Source organism: Macaca nemestrina, chromosome 18 (genome assembly GCF_043159975.1).
Source record: "Macaca nemestrina isolate mMacNem1 chromosome 18, mMacNem.hap1, whole genome shotgun sequence".
Classification (NCBI taxonomy): Eukaryota; Metazoa; Chordata; class Mammalia; order Primates; family Cercopithecidae; genus Macaca; species Macaca nemestrina.
Window position 1 is genome coordinate 21,621,665 of NC_092142.1, and position 22,316 is coordinate 21,643,980.

The 22,316-nt window shown below is 44.2% G+C and overlaps 1 protein-coding gene across 1 annotated transcript in view; it reads left to right on the plus strand.

Annotated features, from left to right (window-relative positions):
* Window positions 1–20,535, plus strand: part of LOC105485010 (heparan sulfate-glucosamine 3-sulfotransferase 2) — a 107,003-nt gene extending 86,468 nt beyond the window's left edge. Inside the window, exon 2 of the mRNA XM_011747165.3 lies at window positions 19,143–20,535. Coding sequence (XP_011745467.2) covers window positions 19,143–19,761 — 619 coding nt within the window. The 3' untranslated portion in view covers window positions 19,762–20,535. The remainder of the gene's footprint in view (window positions 1–19,142) is intronic.
* The last annotated feature ends 1,781 nt before the right edge of the window (window positions 20,536–22,316 follow it).

A 22,316-nucleotide genomic window follows, 5' to 3' on the forward strand; every position in this document is an offset into this window, starting at 1 on the left:
TTTCCTATCTTTTGTTATATCCAAACAATTTTCTTTTCTTTTCAATTTTCCACTATTTTGGAAGGTATGTATCCTGTTTATAATAGTTCATTTTGCAGTTTTCTAATAGAGTAAATGAGTAGACAGTATCTCTTAGTAAAGAGACTTGTGTAGTTTTTCTCTGTCCCTTCTCCTTTTCTTCCTGTATTGCCAACTCTTCTGTCTTTGTTAATGTGGATTTGATGCATCAAATTATTAATTTTTATATTTTTTTAAGAGAGAAAGGGTCTTACTATGTTGCCCAGGCTGGACTCAAAATCTTGGGCTCAAGCAATCCTCCCGCCTCAGCCTTCCAAGTAGCTAGGACTACAGGTGCACTCCACCATGCCTGTCTGTATCTTTTTTAAAAGCATAATGTTGACATTAGAAGCTACATGTATTATTTATTTGGGGTTAGTGTTTGTTTAACCCCATCACTGTCCTTTCAGATACAACTTTTCCATTCTTGAGCTTTTCCACACCATCACTCGGGATGTTGTTTTTCTTTTCAAGAGATTTTTTTGAAGAGCAGGATCTAATGCTTTTCAAGATTTTGCATGCCATAAAACACTTTTCTTTTGCCTTCACAAGCATGTTAGCTCAATAATAATTATTATTAGGAGTTACACATTTTTTTCTGCAAAACTCTTTAGATGATAATACGTGTTTTTCTAGCATTTAATGCTGCTAAAAGGCCTTTGACTGGCTTAAATTTGTAGAAAAACTGTTTTGTTTGCTTTATCTGCCCTGGGTGCCTGTAATACTTGTAGAACTTTGGAATTTTACCTATAATTTAAAATGTTTGTCCTGGTGTATTATGTATTATAGACGATAGATGGATGGGTGGGTGGATGGACGGGTGGGTGGATGGATGGATGGATAATGGATATTCAGCCTCACGGATGTGGGTTTTATTTCATTCGGACTAGGCTAACCTTTTAATATACCCACATAGCCATCTTATATCTCTGGGAATGTCTCTTTAATGAAATCTTTCCCTATAGTTCTGTGCAATTTGTTTTGGGTTTCTTCTTCAGTAACACCAGCAAACTACAAGTTGCCTATAACCACTCTGTCTTCCATCCCACTTTCTCTCTCATCAGCTCAATCTTGTGAATTTTATTTTAGAAGCCTAAGATCAGGTTCCAGTTTGTTCTGATGTTTATTTTTGACATCACTAATCCTGTTCTTTACTGCTGTCAGTATAGTCGTATTTTTAAATTCTTTTTGGTACTAGCTTACTTCATCCATACCTTGTTTTTTCTGATCTGTGTTTTCATGTCGTCTTGCTGTCTTTTCTTTTCTCTTTCTTTCTTTTGTTTTCCTTCTTTTCTCTTCTTTCTTTTTTTATTTTGTTAATTGAGACAGGGCCTTGCTTGGTTGCCCAGGCACTGGAGTGCAATGGCGCAATCTCGGCTCACTGCAGCCTTGACCTCCTGGGCTCAAGTGATCCTACCACCTCAACCCCATCAAGTAGCTGAGACTACAGGTGTATACCACAATGCCTGGCTAATTTTTGTATTTTTTTTGTAGGAACATGGTTTCACCATGTTGCCCAGGCTGGTCTCAAACTCCTGAGCTCAAGCAATCCAGTCACCTAGCCCTCCCAAAGTTCTGGGATTACAGGCGTGTGCCACCGTGCTACCCTTGGCTTTTTGCTTAAGCCTGTGCTCACCTCTTGTCCTTCTGCTCAAATGTCCCCCAGGGTTTCTCTGATCACTTAATTTCCTCATTACGCTTGTTCTCTTTCTTTTCCTTTATCACACGTTGTAATTTTTTTTTAATTAAGACTGCTGGCAAAGAGTGGGTGCTCAGTAAATACTTGCTGAGTGAGTATATGTTCAGATTACTCTGGTTTGGATTCCCTTTGGCCACACCAATGTTGTTTTGAGCTAGAGGTTCCCAAACTTTAGTCATTGAAGGATCAACTTTTTACCATATTCAAGGACATAGACTATTATTTACTTAATATTTATGTTTAGATCAATTTACATTTTCTACCTTCACTATGTATTTAAGCTTCATCCTAAACAATGAAGTCAGTTAAGTAAAAGTGATGTCCTGGTTCCAATTTTCTAAAATATATTAAAATAAAAATGTAACTGTAAAAAATGTAAATTTCATCCATGAATCACTTGTGCGCCACAAATGATAAGTAAACACACTTTGGGAAATTCTTTCTAAAGATCTCAGGCTGCTGCATTTCCTCCAGGAGCTCATATCTTCTTGATTTAGGCTTTGATTCCTTCCCATCTTATTCATTTAACAAGCAAAATATTTGGTAGGTATGATTCATTCTCTTTTGCCTGCCTAAGATGGCATGGCACAGTGACAAGGACTGAAGATACCACAGCCAGCAAGCAAGACACTGTGCCTTCCTGATGGGGTTCACAGACTAACTAGGGGGGAGGCAATAAACAGGTATGCAAGATAATTGCAGATTGTGCTTAGAGTGATGAGGAAATAAGCCAAATAAGCCACTTCAGAGAGTGGCACAGTGCCTTCCTGATGGGGTCCACAGTCTAACCTGGGGAGGGGGGAACGCAATAGATAAACAGAGAGGCAAGGTAATTACAGATTGTGCTTAGAGTGATGAGGAAATAAGCCACTTCAGAGAGTGACATTTGAAAGTGGTGACATTCTAACTGAGACCTGAGCGTGAGAAGGATTGAGCCACAGGAAGAGCCAGGGCAAAGTGATCCAGGCAGAAAGAACAGCACAGCCCTAGAGACAGAAAGGGAAATGACTGGGGGATTCAAGAGTGTCTGCTAGTTCATCTTGCTGGGTTTTGCAAATGTCTTCCAGAACGGACGTGCAGAGCTGGACCATTCTACACAAAAGCCTAGAAAAGAACTCACATGTATATAGTTTAGGCAGGCCTTGAACCTGCAGGAGTATTAGTGACCCAACAACTACACGTGTGGTTTTAGGCACATCTGAGACATGAATTATGTGTAGGCAGCTGACTTCCCAGTGCATGGCCCTTGCTCCCTCCATGACGAGAAAGCCAGCTCCTGCTCACCCATTGCAATCATGGAGCTTAATGTATCCTGATACAACGACAACATTCGGGAGTCAGAATGGAAAACATTCCTATCATTGGTTAATTTCTTCCAGGGAGGCAACAGGTGTTGGCTCCAACCACTGCAATTGGATCACCTCCCACTACCCACTAGGGGGCGCTGCTATGCTGCAAGAAGTGGGGCTGGCTTGCGGAACTCATCCCTGCAAAACCATTAATACCCCTGGGGGACTCTGAAGTGTGAGGTTGTAAAGCTTGGTGTTAACAAACAAAATAAACTCACTGACTCATGCAGTTGTTGGCTGGGGAGTTTGCCTGGGAAGCATTCAGATCTGGTGGGAAAGGATGAGGGTGCAGATGGTGGAGGGTGGGGACTACGTGGACAATTGAGGCAGGAAACTGGGAGGTGGGGGAGGTTTCAGAGCAGGGAAGCTGGCATCAGGAAACGGCTGGGTTGACCTGCTCCATCCTCAGCCTAGTGCTGGGCAGAATACAAAATGTTATGTGCTTGGTAGCAGGATATTGAGGGCATTACATTCTAATGGTTTCTATATTGTCTGTGGAATGGGATGCAAGGTCACCTACTGACAGTGGCAGGAAAGGGCAGGGTTTGGTCATTTGCAGAGAATGGGAATGGTCTGAAATAGTCATGCAGAGTGAGAGAGCCAGTTGTCCAGAGACACATGGCACAATTGTGCTGTGTACTAAAGGCCCCTGAATTAGTCTGTTCTCATGCTACTAATAAAGACATACCCAGGGTAATCTGTAAAGGAAAGAGGTTTAATAGACTCACAGTTCAGCATGGCTGAGGAGGCCTCACAATCATGGTGAAAGGTGAAGGAAGAACACAAGCACATCTTACATGGCAACAGGCAAGAGAGAGAGCATGTGCAGGAGAATTCCCCTTTATAAAACCATCAGATCTCATGAGACTTATTCACTACCATGAGAACAGCATGGGAAAGACCCACCCTCGTGATTTAATTACCTCCCACCGGGTCCTTCCCAGGACACATAGGAATTACGGGAGCTACAATTCGATATTTGGGTGAGGACACAGCTAAACCATATCAGCCCCCTTTGTGTTGGCAATCAGGTGTCTGGAGTGGAACCAACCTGTGATTTCAGGTGTTCTCCAGCAGTGCTCTGCCCTGCTGAGTATAGAGAGAGGGCAGTCAGGTGCTCCTGGCTCCCAGTGCTGCCTCAGGAAGCTTCTTGTACAGGTTCCTGGCCCTTTTTGAGGGTCTCCTGCAGGTACTCAGGGATGATCCATCATTCACTCTGGAGGTGGTGGCTTCAAAATTTCTATATGGGGGAAGGGGTAGGAGTGGCCCCATCAGAGGAAGGATAGAAAGCTCGTCTGGGAGTTGCCATGCATGCTGTTTCATGGCATGCATTCACTCTGATTGACTGACGGAGACTAGAGGGGGATAAAGATCCCTTTGGCCTCCACTTGGCACCATCACTGTCCCCATGTGCCATTTTGTTTCCTGGATGCTAATGTCACTGGGGAACATCTCACGAGAGCAAGCTGCCTCAGGCTGGAAGCTACTAAGTAGAGCCTAGCTAGAGATAGGCACTGAGTTGCTCCCCACAGCTCTGACCATGAGTGAAGAGAGCTGTGGTGTGTCCTGAGCTGGCTGGGACGTCGGAAGGGAGTGAGTGAGGAGAGATCACCAATTGAATTTGGTTATAGATTAGACATGGGTGTTGCTGGGACAACTGGTGAATAGTGGGGCCATTAATTGAGACATCAGAAATGGTAAGTTGAGGAGAAATAACTGAAGTGTGTATGGAGAAAGAATGGTCAGTGGGAGGCAGGGGTGGGGAGGAAGAAAGAATGTGTTCTCAAAGGAAGAAAAACAAGTTTCAACAAGCAGGGAGTGGGCAAGTGCTTCAGAGGCCACAGAAAAGTGAAACAAGACCAAGATTCGAGGTGGAGTTAGCATTTAGGGTTGTGTTCGGAGAGTACTGCTTCAGAGGGTGATGGGATGGGAGGAGACGGAGCAAGAGGATGAATATGAGGTGAGGAAGTGAAGCCATGGAGCTTTATTTCAAGAACTCTGGCTGGGAAGAAAAGGAGATATACAGGACTGTCGCAGGAGCAGGTGAAGGGATAAATGGCTAGCTTTTTGAAAATGAAAAAGACTTGAACCAAAGGGGGAAATCAAGTAGAGAAAGAGGAACTCACTGATAGATGGTCACGGTGCATTACATTTTATATGGGACCCTCGCAGCTTAGACCTCACAACAACCAGGTGAAGTCGGCATTACCATGATCCACACATTGCAGGTGAAGAAACTAACATGAAAGTCACATGGCCAGGAAAAGGAAAAGCGGGGACTCCAATCCAGGCTTTCTGAATTCAAGTCATCCGCAATTTTTCACCCAACATCAATTAGCCGATTCCGATTAAGGCAATAAACATTCATTGGCTATATCCTTTGTACCAGTATTGCCGGGGCTGCCTTAAGACCTTGCAATTCAATGGATGGCCCAGGGAGCAGAAAGTCAACCTCACCGTGGAGCCTGCTAGAAGTGCATACCCTTAGCACTCCCTCCCTAGACCTACTGAATCAGAATCTGCATTTCAAGAAGAACCCCACACGCGATTCAAATGCACATTAAAGTGTGAGAGGCACAGGCTTATGGGGTCCACTTCCAGAGAGAAGGGAGGGCAGGGAGAGAAGTTAAGCCCAGACCACAGAAGAAGAGATATCCTGGGAGTTACCTCCAGATAGTGTCCCATGGTCAGCTGCAGATGGGGCTGAAGAAATTGAAGTCCAGTTGCCTGGAAACTTATCAGAGCTGTACACGCAGCAGCAAAAACATTCCTTCAACACCCACAATCACCGTTCCTCCTTTCCAAGCGAGCTTCTTGAGAAAGGAGCTATACATTTTCACCTTCCATATCCTTCCTTCCCACCCACACCTCAGCCACTCCAGACATGTTTCCTCCCCCTCACTCCACAGTAAAGGCTTTCTTCATCCTAAATAATATCAATGGAGACTTTTAAAAATAGCTTTTCATTAGCTAGTTTTTTTAAAAATGACAAAAAATACATGTGCATGGCAAAGACAAAAATAAATCCAAATGCAAAAAGCTAAAGGTGAAAATAAAGTCCCATTCTACACTACAGCCCAGCCCAGATTCCCCAAGGTTATTTTCCAAAGATAATAACTGTTAAATGTATTGTGTATCCTTTTAGAAGAGGTCTATGCATATAGACACTAGCACGCATGTGTATATTTTGTACGTAAATAGGGACATATTAAACTTACTGTTCTGCAACCTGCTTTTTTTCACTTAATATTATGTTGACTCCTTTTGGTGTCAGTATTTGTAGATCCACCTCATTTCTTGACAGCCAAATCATAATCTGTCATATGGCCTCACTGTTGTTCTGATAGACATGTTGTTTCTGGTCTTTTTTTTATTACAATGTTGCAGTAGCTAAGTTAATGCTAGCTGTTATAACAAGCAAACCCCTAGGAAAATTTTATTTCCTGCTTAGACAATAGTCCAAGGGTCTTGTTTTCTAGTTGTAGGTGTTCTCCCATATCCTTTCTACCTTTTAGACCTGCCCTCTGGGAACAACCTAGGCAGGTGTCCTTGGGAGATGCCTTCCCATCTCTACTTCAAATGCTGCAATGAACAGCTGGCACATGAGTCTTTACGCACTTGTGCAAATACATTTCCAGGAGTGGAATTGCTGGGTTAAAGAGTATGTGCATTTTACATTTTGATAGATAATATATAATTGTCTTCCTAAAGACTGCATCGGTGTATATGGCTACCAAAATTAGGAGAGTGTTAATTCTTCACATTCTTGGTGTCATAATTGTTACAATTTTAAAAAACAATTTTTTCCAGCCTTACAGGTGACTAATATTATCTCATCATGATTTTAGTTTGTGTTTCCTTAATTTTAGAGATTTATCTTTTCATATGTTTATTTTCTATTCATAGCTCTTTATTAACTCTTTTCTCATGCCTATGATCCTTTCTTCTACTGGCTGGTTCTTCTTTACTTATTGATTTGCAATGTGTCTGTAAAAATATATAAAACATAAAAAGATATGAAAAATAGATATGAAATCAGCTCTTTGTGTTTATAGTGTAGGTGCTGCAGATATTTTTCCAATTAGTCATTTTCTTTTTATTTATGATATTTTTCTATTCCAGGGACTTACATTTTTTTGAGAGTCTAACTTTTCCATCTTTTCCTTCATGATTTTTGTCTCATGCCTAGAAAGGCTGTCCTCGTGCCAAGATTCATTTTTATATTCTCACGTTTTCTTCTTGTGTGAGAGTCACACTTGAATCTAGATTCTGCAAACTGGCTGTGTTGCTTTGCTGATTTACTTTAGTTCTCTGTGTCCTAGTTTCCTTAGCACAAAAACTGGAATAGCGTGAGTTCCTACTTTGTAGGGTTATTGTGAAGATCAAGTGAGATGATTTAGAGTTTAGAACAGCATGTGGCCCACAGTCACTGTGCAATAAGTGTCAGCTATTGTCTTATGTCCAAAGCACCAATGACCACGTGTATGTCTGATGACTGCTGTGTACCCATTTTTTATGGTTAGCAAGTGACAAGACTCAGGTCTCTTTGATTCCAAATCCTATCCTCATACCCAGCCATTAAAGTAGCTGGTAGCTGAAAGTGGGGATCATGACTGTCACATCTCTGTATTGGCAATGCTTCATCCTGTGTTTGGCATGCGTAGTGTATTCATTCCTGAGGCAAGTGTTTACTGGGCACCTACTATATACCAGGGATACAAAGATAAGCGAGGTGCAATCTCTTTGCTCAGTGGTCCTCTATGTGGACATACCATGTAAGAAGGATCCCTTTGTAGTCTCCACTTGTCACACAGCAGGACTAGGGATAAATTCCACAATACACAAGGGATGGATAAAGGAATAGGCTTTACTGGGGACATTTGCAAGCCATGGGTCACAACAGAAGAGGGGGAAGGACAACATTACCCTCTCTTCTCACCATCTCATTGAGGGGACTGCTGGGACCTGGACCCAATGTGGTATATGCCCCAAGGATGAAGGAACTCTGCCCCTTCAGCTTTATCAACTTCCCTCTTGTAGTGCAGGGATTAGAGCAGCCTTGTCAGTTGGGGAATAATCAAACAACTGGCTGACTGGATTTAGATACCAGCTATTTACAGGAGTTATCTGGGACAGCCAGCTGCCCAGCACCTGAATGCCTGAGGACCTATGAGAAACTGGGTTCAAGGACAACCTCTCCTGCCAGAGGAAGAAAGTTACCACTTCTTATAGAAAGCCAAGTTTAGGTGCAGCCCCTCACACTAGGAAAAGGGGACCCTGCCGCCTCCTGTCCCAGTTGGTCCACAAAGCTGTTAACTCTTTGAGGAAAGAGACTGCACCTCACTTATCTCTGTATCCCCAGCATATAGTAGGTGCTCAATAAACACTTATCTCATGAATGAATCCATGATTGCATACCAGCAGAGGACTAGACACTGTCGATATAGAGATGCCACAGTCATGATCCCTGCCTTCAGGGACACTGAACTCTAGAGGGATGATAGACTCAGATAATGTATCAAAAATGGGTTATGTCTGTAGTGGGTACCATGGAATCACAAAAGTGATTTCTCCGGGAAGGGAGAAATAATAAGGGCATGGTCAGGGAAGGCTTTATGGTGGAGGTGACAATGAGCTGAGAGATGAAGTTTTGCCAGGCAGGTTAAGGAGGGCTTCATGCAAAGGGTACAACATGTCAAAGTTCCCTTAGCATGAAAGATACAGTTTTTGGAGGAGTACAGACTGGCTTCAAATAATCTAGTCTAGCCAGAGCCCAGGAGGGGCCATGGGCAGGATCAGGAAGAGCCACAGAAATCCTGGTGAAGTCTCTATCTTGTGAGCAATGAGAATGGTCGCTGGAGTTTGAGCTGAGACTTAGTGACCTGCTCCAGGGTCACATAAGTGTAAGGATTTGGGGCTGTGGACTTGGAAGGAAATGGTCCCACAGTGTGAGAGGGAGCTCATGACTACGCTCAACTAGACGAGGATAAACAGCCACAGGGGCTGCGCCTGCCACATGGCTCAGTGTATGGGGCTTTAGCAGGTTTGGTTTGAAGAACCGGTTTCCTGCAATAAGGCCTTTTCCCTCCTCTTCAGCTCTTAATTATCTCTCCGGAGACTGCAATGATTTTCAAGGAGCGTGGTTGCCCAGTTAGAAGCTAATAAATCATCACAGGCCTCCAGGCAGCCGGGTCTTCCAGAACACATATAAAGAGTGTACAAATTTAGCAGAAAATGAAACCTTCCAGAGAATCCTATCAGTAATAATCAGTGGTGTGCCAGCTCTGTAAGTTTCCGATGATGGCCGGACATCAGGCAGGTTCCCACGTGCTCACACGTGCAAGGGATGTTGCTTAGGTGGACAGTGGGTTCTAAGGGAGCTGTCTTATGTTCCACTGGGTAACCTAGTGTGGGTTAAAAATATAATTTCCAGAAAGCCTCAGGATGACAAGAGAGTACTTGGGTGGGTTTTTTTTTTTTCTTTTTCTTTAGCAAGGGGCTACAGGAAGTCTGTGATGTTTCCCTTAGGGTGAAAGAGTACAGACTTTTATAGCATAGAAAGAGTGACACATCTTCATCAGTACAAACAGTATTATTCTGCCTCATTGTTCCAAGATTAAAGCCTTGTCTTTATTATTTTTCCTTCTGCAAGTATTTTCTGAACCCTTACTAAGTGCCAGCCTTTGTCCAGGCATAGAGAATACAGCAGTAAATAATACAGACAACAATCTTCACTCTCAAAATTTACCATCTACCGTGGGATGGGATGGGTGTGGCCAGGGACAGTAAACACGCGAATCAACATCAAATATATTAGGTAGTAATGAGTGTGCCCATGTTACTTATGAGAATACCTTTTGTTGAGGTTGTATGCCCCAAGCTTCTCTGATCATAAGAATCATGGGGGGAGCTTGTTTAAAATGCATATTCTTGAACTGCACCCCAAACCCACTGAAATTGGAATATACTGAAGAGGGACCTGGGAATTTTTTCTCCAAGATGCACTCAGTTAATTCTCATGAGCAACTGTATTAAGGGACACGTGGCTAAAGGAAGGTGCAGTCTGCCACAGTGGTTCTTAGCACTGGTGGCCCACTGGAATCATCTGGAGAGCTTCAAAATTGCAAGTACCAGCTGGGTGCGGTGGTTTATGCCTGTAATCCCAGCACTTTGGGAGGCTGAGGTGAGCGGATCACGAGGTGAAGAGATCGAGACCATCCTGGCCAACATGGTGAAACCCATCTCTACTAAAAATACAAAAAATTAGCTGGGCGTGGTGGTGCATGCCTGTAATCCCGGCTACTCAGGAAGCTGTAACAGGAAGATCACTTGAACCTGGGAGGTGGAGGTGGCAGTGAACCAAGATTGCGCCACTGCACTCCAGCCTGGCGACAGAACGAGACTCCCTCTCAATAAATAAATAAATAAAATTGCAGGTACCTGGGCCTCATGCCCAGAGTTTTTTATTTAATTAGTCTGATGTGGGACCCAGACATTTATATTGCTCCAAAACCCCCTCAAGTGGTCCTGGCATGCAGCTTAACTTCACCACCCCCTCCCCACCAGCCACAGGGCAGAGCCTTGGGCTAGGGACAGTGTACGTGTGGCAAAACAGAAATGGCATGAGATGTTCGCTTAAATCTCATTCTACCTTCCTACATTTGGAAAGTTTGGTGAAGTAGAGCTTGGACTCCTCCTCAGTCGTGAGCCAGAGCCCCTGTGAGCACAATGAAATCTTAAAAACAACAGAAAAGTTCCCTGCAGAACTAGCTGCCCGAGGCCAGAATGCTAAAGAAGGGCTGAACTTTATAAAACAGCACTGACAACTTCTGAGGACTCAAGGGCCACTTCTCAATGGGCCCCACCTCTGACACTGGATCTTTGATCCATTTATGGAGCACCTATGGTATGCTAGGTGTGATGTGAGGCAGGTAAAAATGAACAAGAGACGTGCAAGTTGCTGAGGATCTGTTGGCATAAATGGATGCGTAACTAACAATTCCCACACAAGGGGATGAGGGTGCTAGTAGGCGGTTATACAAAGTGCCATGAGGTTACAAAGAAGGGTTTACAGAGGGCGTGTGTGACTTTTGGTTTGTACTTGGAAATATGAGTAGGCATTCACCAGGGGAAGAGAGACAAGTAAGATGGACCAGAGTCTTAAAAAATAAAAATAAAACACTTGGCAAGTGCAAAACACACATGAAAGGGCAGGTTCCTATCTAGGGAGAGGATTTTATGTTCAGCATGGCATGAACATCGGGCTACCAAGGAAGGAGCAAGAGATTAATTCTAGAAAGGTAGACAAGGGCCTCAAATGCCAAGCCAAGGAATACGGACCTTATTCAAAAGAATCATTGATGCCTGACTTAATTGGATTTGCTCCAGAAAGCTTAGAATCCATGATTGGATTCCCTGGTGGACATGAAATGAGTTGAAAAGGGAAAAAAGAATAGGAACATGGAGGGCAGAGAGAAATCTGTGGTCTGAGGAAGAGTTGACAAGGGCCCGCGGCTGTGTTCGTGGACTAAGGGAGGAGGCTGGAGACTTCAGAAGGTTGGGGAGGTAAACTTACAAGAATGAAAGACATTCCATTTGAGGAAGAGAAAAGAATGATTCTGAAGTTTTCCTCCTTTCATAATGATATTTGCAAAGCAGGCAAAAGGGAGAAACAAATCTGGGGAGGAAAATGTTAATTGTTGAAGTGAGGTATCCAGTCCATAGACAGGCATTCCAGTTAAGAACATAGGAAAGCTTTCAGTCGGAGCTGCAGTTACAGATTTGTGTGTCAGCATCTCTTAGGTGATGGTTAAAGGCTGGGGAAGGAATGAGGTCATCCAGGAGGATCACATAGAATGACAGAAGTGGGCCTGGGTGCAGTGGCTCCCCCCTGTAATCCCAGCACTTTGGGAGGCTGAAGTGGATGGGTTGCTTGAGCCCAAGAGTTCGAGACCAGCCTGGGAAACATGGCGAAACTTTGTCTCTACTGAAAATACAAAAAAAAAATAGTCAGGCACCTGTGGTCTTAGCTACCTGGGGAGCTGAGGCGAGAGGATTGCTTGAGCCTGGGAGGTCAAGGCTGCAGTGAGCTGAGATTGTGCCACTGTACTGCAGCCTGGGAGACAGAGCAAGACCCTGTCTCAAACAAACAAACAAACAAACACAAACCAGCATGAGAGAAGTGGAATGCAGGCCAGTGAGAAGTTCCGGAATGGTTTGGGGAGAGTTAGGAATTTGTAAAGGGGATGAGGGCTTCAATGCATAAATGGATTAGACAGGTTGCTGACTCCATTTAAATTTCAAAGATATTGATAAAGACCTTACTTGTGCCATGGAGTGTGGTAGACTCTGGAGATACAGCTGCAATTAAGATACACCCTGCCCTGCCCTCATGGAATTTATACTCAAGTGGTGAGTATAGCTTCTACAGAACATAAGTGTCTTAGTCCATTTTCTGTTGCTCATAACAGATTACCTGAAACTGGATGATTTATAAAGAAAATGAATTTATTTCTTACAGTTATCGAGGTTAAGAAGTTCAAGGTCAAGGGGCTCCATCTGGTGAGGACCTTCTTGCTGGTGGGGGCTCTCTGTAGAGTCCCGAGGCAGCACAGGGCATTAAATGGCAAGGGGATTGAGTGTGCTCACTTGCTAGCTCAGATCTCTCATCCTTTTCTTATAAAGACACCAGTTCCACTCCCATGATAAACCACTAATTCATTAACACATTAATCCTTTAATTCATTAATCCATGAATAGATGAATCCATTCGTGAAGGCAGAGCCCTCGTGACCCAATCACCACTTAAAGTCCCCACCTCCCAATAGTACCATGTTGAGGATTAAATTTCAACATGAGTTTTGGAGGGGACAAATATTCAAACCATCGCAAGAGGCCAGACTATAAAAGGTTAAAATTCTTGGATTGCAAGCGACAAAAACCAACTCTAACTAACTTAAGATAGTAGAAACTTACTGGAAAGATGTGTAGTAATTCAGAGAATCCAGAAGAAAGGGGAAGAGCCAGGTCTCGGAAAGGGCAAGAACCTACATAGCTGCAGGGATTTGGCAACAGAAACTAATGAGGAATTCTTCCAGGGTTTTATATCTGATTGGAATTTCAATCTTTATGACACCTTTTTAGTCTTTGTAACACAATTGGTTCCCAATAGCCTAACTTTGGACATGCACCCCCACCCTTGGCCCACCAAGATTTTGTCCAAAGCAGGAGTGGTAGTCCTCAAGGAAAAATCTGGGGCTGTTACCAGATGTAGGGAAAATAGTTCCTAAGCAAGTTAAAATAACAGATGGGAGGAAAGTCCAAACAATGAGCATTAGATTATTCTTTCAGTAACTTTTGCAGAGCTACATAGAAAACAAAGGAGGCAAAAGCTTAAAAGGGTTGCAGGGTGAGAGAAAAGTTCAGCTGTTTGCTAGCAGCTGGAAACAAGTAAGCAAAATTTAAATAGTGACATAAAGAAGAAAGATGAGCCCCAAGGCAAAGTCTAATTATGCCTTCCTCCAATGTGCACAGGGCATGGGAAGGTATGCACAGTACCTTTGCACATTATCATCACACAGAACTCCAACACTCTATTCCAATGACACAAGGAGAAATAAATATTCAAGGATGTTTTTTGGTGGGATAGAGAAAATTTGAAGTACCCAGGAGCCCTCTGACTTGCGGCATGACTACAGCGTGTTTGCAGCCTGATTTTTGTATCTTCTTTAGTATTTGCCATTTGGTTTTGCAACTGATAACACCAATTAGAAATTAGAAGGGTAGGCTGAGTGCGGTGGCTCATGCCTGTAATCCTAGCACTTTGAGAGGCCAAGGTGTGTGGATCACCTGAGGTCGGGAGTTCGAGACCAGCCTGACCAACATGGTGAAACCCTGTCTCTACTAAATACAAAAAAGTAGCTGGGTGTGGTGGCACATGCCTGTAATCACAGCTACTTGCGAGGCTGAGACAGGAGAATTGCTTGAACCCGGGAGGCAGAGGTTGCAGTGAGCTGAGATTGTGCCATTGCACTCCAACCTGGGCAACAAGAGCAAACCTCCGTCTCAAAAAAAAAAAAAAAAGGAAATTAAAGAAAAAAAGAAATTAGAAGGGTGGAGCTTCACTTTAGTGCACAGATGGGGGAATAATGTGGTACTTTGGAGATCACTGGATTTGGTCAGCATTTTCCAAACTGGTAACAAAAAGAGATGTTAATTGGTGCTTCACAGCTCTATAGTCAAGTAAGCTTAGAAAATCTGTCCTCAATTCCTTTCTTGGATATTCTTTAGCGTATTGAAGGATATTGCAAAGGAATCTGTTTAGTGGCAAGTCAAGTCAATTTCCTTGTGCTGGGAAAGACCTTTATTTCAATAGCCCCTGTAGAGTTTGGGAAGTCTTTAAACACAGTTTAAATGCACTGTTATCCTTATGTAATTTCATCTATTCCTGTCATACAGGCCAACACCTAATTACCATATATGCCACAGTCACGATATAATATGTCCTGATTCCTAAGAAAATCCAGCCAAAGAATTCTATTCAAGTGCCCTTGTGATTGTTTGCACATAATGCAAACTATCTACTCAATACTACTTTATTAAAATTAGTTCTACTCAAGTTTTAAAAAATTGTTTTTAATTGTTCTACTCAATACTAATAAATACTATTTTTTTAAATTGTCCTACTTAATACTAATAAGTACTATTTCAATCGACCAAAAAGGGTCCACATAGACTTTGGGCCTGGAAGCAAGAGATCAGTTGTATCAGCCTAGCAATGAATTAGAAGGTTCAAGGCGCTAATGGGTGCGTTTGCAGGAAAGGCAGAAGGGGAAGGGATCTAAGCACAGGTGGATGGGTGAGCCCTCGGGTACCTTGTTCTCTGAGACTAGCAGGAGGGACTGAGGATGGTTGCACATAAGGATCAGCTTTAAGCTGGAGGAGAGGCAGGTTGAAGGAGTTGAGGTGTTAGGTTGAAGGCTTATGGCTTTCTAGTGTCAGGAGACTAGCTGCATGTTAAGGATGGATGACAGGATTCAGGCTGGGAGTGTATGATGAGAATTGGAAACACTTACTATGAAAAATGATGGAAAGGGCCTGATAAGACAAATATAAGATCACTGAGCAGTATTGAAGATTCAATGGAAACTAGAATCCATGAACATAGTAAGGATCTACTTGTAAGTGCCAGCAATTTTCTCCACTGCTGTTTGGCAACCCAGGGACAGACCTGGAAAGGAGAAAAGGCTGGAAGGATGCATTATTAGAGACTGGAGAGAGCAATTAGAATGGGAAAATGGATGAGGATGAAGATGATGCTATTGAAATGATTGTTCATTGGGTCCAGAGAAGGTATGGAATAAAGTGAAATCAAGAGAATCCCAGATGAATTTGAAAATGGGTATAAGAAGTTTAAGACTGGAAAAGGTAGAAAGGGACGAGGTTGTAATCTGTAGTTTCCTGTGGCTGCCATAACAAATTACTGCAAACTGGGTGGCTTAAAACAACAGAAATGCATTATTTCACAGTTCTAGAGGATAGAAGTCTGAGACAAAATTGTTCGCGGGGTTGGTTCCTTCTGACTGCTCTGAGAAGAATCTGCCCTGTGCCTCTCTCCTAGCTTCCAGTGGCTGATCGTGGCAGTCCTAGGTGTTCATGGCTTGTAGATATCTGACTTCACACTCTGCCTTCGTCTTCAGGTCACCATATTTAATGTGTGACTCTTCCTCCCTTCTCTTACAAGGACACTCGTCACTGTGCTTATGGCCCACTCTAATCCAGGATGATCTCATCTGCAAGTCCTTAATTACATCTACAAAGACCTTTTTGCCAAATAAGGTCACATTCAAAGGTTCTGGGTGGGCTGGGCATGGTGACTCACACCCGTAATCCCAGCACTTTGGGAAGCCAAGGCAGGCAGATCTCTTGAGCCTAGGAGTTCAAGACCAGCCTAGGCAACATGGTGAAACCCTGTCTCTACAAAAGAGTAGTGGCGAGTGCCTGTAGTCCCAGCTACCTGGGAGTTGTCAGGTGGGAGGATCACCTAAGCCAGGGGAGATTGAGGCTGCAGTGAGCCCTGATGGCGCCACTGTACTCCAGCCTGGGTGACAGCGTGAGACTCTGTCACACACACACACACACACACACAAAACCCAAAACAGAACAAAGGTTCTGGGTGGACATATCTTTTGGAGGGTCACCATTCAAACCTCTACATAGTCTTAGAGTGAAATTTCTGAATTAACCACTTCAGAGTTAAGCAAATTTCAATGACATGACCCAAAGTATGGCCAAGAAAAAGAGTTGGTGAAGGGAAGAGAAAATGGAAATACTTGGAGTAGCAAAGGTCAAAGAACTGTGAGGCCAGGGTATTGGGTGGAGAGAGTGATAGGAGCCGGGAAGCAGAAAGCTAAGAACTGGGAGTTGATATTCCAAAGGATGCGAGAATGAATGTTCTGGGGGTTGGTAAATCATAGTGTTAGTGATGCAGGGCAGGCGAGCCTCGGGAGTTCTTGGCTTTGCCCAGAAAGAATTCAAGGGCAAGCCAGTGTTGTTAGATAAGCAACTTTTATTGAAGCAGCAGTGTACAGCAGAAGCAGAGGCACTGTTCCTTGCAGAGAAGGGCTACCCTACAGGGGTAGTATATAGGCAGAGTATCCAGAGTAGCAGCTCGGAGGCAGTTCTGCAGTCATATTCATACCCACTTTTAATTACTTGCAAATTAAGGGGCAGATTAGGCAGAAATCTACCACCCTAGGAAAAGGGTGGTAACTTCCAGGTCATCAGGTTGTTGCCATAGAAAGGGATGATCACTTCCAGGCGTTGCCATGGCAGTGGTAAGCTGACAGGGCACACTGGTGGGCGTGTCTTGTGGAAAGCTGCTTCCGCCCCGCCCTGTTTTAGCTAGTCCTCAATTTGGTCCTGTATCCAAGCCCTGCCTCTGGAGTCTAGACCAGCCTCCTACCACATTAGGCTTGGGAAAGGTGTTTCTCAACTCTGCCTTCCCATTAGAATGATCTGAGGAACTTTATATAAGCATATCTCCTCCCTCAATATTTTGAATCAGTTGTTCTAGGACAGAGCCCAGACATGTTTGAAAGACAGAGGAAGGAAAGAAAGAAAGAAAGAAAGAAAGAAAGAGAGAGAGAGAGAGAGAGAGAGAGAGAGGGAGGAAGGGAGGGAGGGAGGGAGGGAGGGAGGGAAGGAAGGAAGGAAGGGGAAGGAAGGAAGGAAAAGGAAGGAAGGAAGAGAAAGAGAGAAAGAAAGAGAGAAAGAGAAAGAGAGAGAGAGAGGAAGGAATGAAGGAAGGAAAGAAAAGGAAGGAAAAAGGAAGGAAAGGAAAGAAAGGAAAAGAACTTCTCGGGTAGTTCTAAATGCACGTAAGGGTCAACAGTGACCTTCATCAAGAAGTAGCGGTTGGGAACCAGGGATGCTCCCCTCCATCAAGGTCTGAATGAGATGCTCCCGGGAAAGAGACTTCAGTGCTTTTTCCCAAATCCCTTAAGGTCTCCAGCACAGCCAGGAAATTAAAAAACAAGGGAAAGAGAGGTTACATAGCCTGGCTCCTGACTGAGATCCCAACCAGCCTGGAGTTCTTGGCTTGTTCAAGCCTACACAAAGGATGTGTTTCAACCGTTTTTCAGCAGAAGAAGACGTCAGAACTCATATCTAAAACAGTTGCTATTCCTGCAAGACAAGACTTTTTCCCCAAAAAAAGATTTTCTTAATATATTTGGAGAAATATCTTTTGCCAGAACAATATTCAGTGGCTTACTTTGTAATTTTTGAATATGTAATAAATGCATTAAAATTTTCAAGCAGTTTTAAAGGTTATAAAATAAAAAGTAATTCTTATCCAGGTGCAGTGGCTTGTGCCTATGGTCCCAACACTTTGAGAAACCAAGGCAGGAGGATCACTTGAAGCTTGGAGTTTGAGACCAGCCAGGGCAACATAGTGAGACCCTATCTCTACAAAAAAAAAAAAAAATAAGCCAGGCATGGTGGTTTACACCTGTAATTTCAACTGCTCAGGAGGCTGAGGAAGGAGAATCACTTGAGCCCAGGAGTTCAAGACCAGCCTGGGCAACACAGTGAGACCCCATCTCTACAAAAAATTGTTAAAAATCAGCCAGGAGTGGTAGCATGAGCCTGTAGACCCGGCTTCTTGAGGTGAGAGGATCATGGAGCCCCGGAGTTCGAGGCTTCAGTGAGCCATGATTGTAACTCTGCATTGCACCTTGGGAGATAGAGTGAGACCTTGTCCCTTGAAAAAAAAAAAAGAAAGAAAGAAAAGTAATTCTCATTTATCCCTCATCTTCTAATTCTGCAGTCACCTTGAGTTTCCTCCCTAGAAGCAACTGCTCTTATTGGTTCCTTATGTATCCTTCCTAAGATGTACAAGCTGTATCTTGCCTATTTTCATTTAACACCGTATGTTGGAACTCATTTCATATTAATGCATACAGATCTACCTAACCCTATTAATTGGCTATTCCACAATTTATTTAGCTCACAATGATGGATGTTTAGATTGTTTCCAGTCTTGAAGCAAACAGGTTAAACATTAAATAAGAAAAAAAGCCTGTGATCCCAGCACTTTGGGAGGTTGAGGTGGGAGGATTGCTTGAGCCCAGGTGTTCGAGACTAGCCTGGCAACATAGTGAGACCCTGCTCTACAAAAAAATAGAAAAACTTAGCCAGGCATGGTGGCGCACACCTGTAGTACCAGCTACTTGGCAGGCTGAGATGGGAAGATAGCCTGATCCCAGGAGTTGGAGGCTGCAGTGAGCTGTGACTGTACCACTGCACTCCAGCCTGGGCAACAGAGTGAGATCCTGTCTCAAAACAAAAGAAAAAAAAGAAAAGAAAAGAAAAGCAACAAGATTTAAAGTGAGTCCCTCACCAGGTGAGAGCTTTGAACGGAACAGAGGCGAGGAGGGGGATGCAACAGGTCCCTGGGTGGAAAGGCTGATGTAGCTGGGACTGAGGCCTGGCCCCACGCAAACCTATTTGATGATGTGTTTCTTCTGCCCACACAGGAGCCTGATGCCCAGGACCCTGGAGAGCCAGATCACGCTCGAGAAGACGCCCAGCTACTTCGTCACTCAAGAGGCTCCCCGACGCATCTTCAACATGTCCCGAGACACCAAGCTGATTGTGGTCGTGCGGAACCCTGTGACCCGCGCCATCTCTGATTACACCCAGACACTCTCCAAGAAGCCCGACATCCCGACCTTTGAGGGCCTCTCCTTCCGCAACCGCACCCTGGGCCTGGTGGACGTGTCGTGGAACGCCATCCGCATCGGCATGTACGTGCTGCACCTGGAGAGCTGGCTGCAGTACTTCCCGCTAGCTCAGATTCACTTCGTCAGTGGCGAGCGACTCATCACTGACCCGGCCGGCGAGATGGGGCGAGTCCAGGACTTCCTGGGCATTAAGAGATTCATCACGGACAAGCACTTCTATTTCAACAAGACCAAAGGATTCCCTTGCTTGAAAAAAACAGAATCGAGCCTCCTGCCTCGATGCCTGGGCAAATCAAAAGGGAGAACTCATGTACAGATTGATCCTGAAGTGATAGACCAGCTCCGGGAATTTTATAGACCTTACAATATCAAATTTTATGAAACTGTTGGGCAGGACTTCAGATGGGAATAAGCCCACGAGAGGAAAGGGCTCGCAAGGGCTCTTCTGCTTATCTCTTCCATGAGATTTGCTCCCAGACCCTCTGATCTTCTCCCTCCAACACACCTCAGCTCCAGCCCCCTTTCCCACCTTGAGCTGCATCATCTTGGAACCAGGAAGCCCAGGTAAAGCCGAGAGAACAGAAAGTCCCTGCCACTATCTCTCATCAGTCTGTTCAAGCAAAGCTGCTCCTGGCATGTCCAGTAAATTCCAGAATCATTCTCCTTTCTGCCCATAAGGGTCCTTGAGGAATTGCTTTAAGAAGAGTGAATGTTCCAGTGATGATAGATACTATAAGCGATGATGGTTCTGTTGCTATGGGCACAGCGGTCAGTCTCTGTCATTGTCCACGCAGGAGTGGCCTTGTTAAATCCAAGTGGCATGTATCTTCCCTCTGAGCTTCGTTTCTTCAAGATGCTCTGGGTGGTGGGATGGGAGACCATCCTTAGCCTTCCTCAGACCTTAGCAATTCATTGAGAAATTGCAAAGCTGAAAGCACCTCCGGCCGCTCCTGGGAGACAGACCCTTTGGTGATGAAATAAACCAGTGACTTCAGAGCCTGTGGTCTCAACTGTGCTTGAAAAACACCGTCTCTGAAAACCACTTTGTGATTCTCCCTGCTCCCTGTGGACAAAAGCACATAATTCTGCTGTTACGGGTACTCTGCTCATTCGAGCTTTCATGTTCAGCATGCAATGGAATCATGCTTGTCCATGTGAAATAAATATGGCTCTCTCATGTCCTTAATGCTGGGTTTTTCTCTGTAAGCTGGGTCTGCAGCACAGTTCGTTAATTCAACTTCTCCCAGTGCTAGAAGGTAGCTGGTGCTGGGGGTGGTCTGGGGGTCAGGGAGGAGGGCAAGGACTACCTGGGGCAGAGGCAAGGTGGTGGAGATGAGGAAGGAAGTTCTTGGTGGCAGAAGCTGAGGCAGAAAGATCATGTGAGACCTATGGGGACACCCTCTATCTGAAACACAAGTCTGTGTTCATTCTCTGCTTAGAAATTTTAGATCAGAAGTGCCACACTGAAGGTCCAAAGGTTGATGGGGCATCAGATATCCTTTTGCTTGGCCAGGATGATATTTTGAAATAACTGTCAACAGTTAGAAACTGGGAGCATTCGTATGTAAAAATTATGGATTTCCAGCTTCCTATTAAAAAAAGAGAGAGAGAGAAACTTGACTACACTAAGCCCACCTCGCATCATGGCAACAATTGGCCACTGCCTTTGGATGGAACCTGCACTCCCCAGTTTTACAGCTCCCATGTAGGCACCCTCCCTTGCTGGTTTGTCATTTGCCAGGCTCCTGTAGGCATTTGAGTTCCCAGCCCTGGCTTGAATGTGTCTTATAACCTCTAGTAAAGCCCAAATCCTCCAGCATGGCACCCAAGACGACCCCAACTTACAGTTTCTCCTTCATCCTCTGCTCCAACCTTGCAGAACGATGTGCCTTTTGTTGCATTTTTCAAGTCTCCATTACCTATTCCCATGCCATTTCCTTCACCTGGAATGCTTTCTTCCCTGACACATCTCCAGCTAATGGAGACCCATGCTCCCTTCACTCAAGTGTCGTTTGCTTGATATTTCTGAAGCCTTCTCCAGCTAAACTATCTGCTCACTCTTCTGTTCACTGGGGAGCTTGTACATGACTCAATGGCAGCTTTTATCATACTAGATTATAATTATTTGTGTAAATGTGTAAATGTCTGCCTCCACCATAGACGATGAACTCAAGAGTCAAGACTATATCTTGTTAAGATGTAGTAGGAACATAGCAGATGTCTGATGGTTGAATGTGTGAGAGGGTGGATGGATGTTGGAGGTCTGGGGTTGTGGATAAGGGTGTCCCAAGGAACTGCATTTCTGGGGGATGCTTCCCAGATAGCTCCATGTATCCATAGGAAGCAAGGAAGGATTGCTGAACATCTGGGGACCGTGTGGACTTTGTGTACTCTGTCAGGCACAGTAGAAGCTCCTTGAAGATCAGTTTTGACTTATAAGGGTGGAAGACACTAAAGTGTAATACAACAATTCTGCATCTTGGTCCATCTTCCTTTCCCAAGCGTCTTACGGGGAATCAGATGACTGGATCCGTGGCATCAAGAAATCAATTCTGCAGGTCTGCCTCTGTGCTTCCCCTGTGGATCTGGAGAAGTGACAGGGTGCAAGCCATTCCTGCTTGGAAGTTGGGGCCCTGAGCCTCTGGTGATCAGAAAAAGGGCAGATTATATATGGGCATTAATTAATTGCCCTTATACACTTCCCATCCAAAAGCATTTGGTGTTCTGTAACTCTGGGCCTTATAGGGGCCAAAGCCATATCCAATGGGAGACGGAAGTGCATTGAGACACAAAGGAATCGCCTAAGAAGGAGTCAATGCAATTTGCTTGTTTATTCTGAAGAGATCAGTCAGAATTGATGAAAATTTTGAATTTTGTGCGCATAAATGCAGCTTTATTCCTTTGCATGACAAGCACTCTCAGACTGCCCGGACTAAGTAAATTTCAAGTATTAATGAATAGGTATGA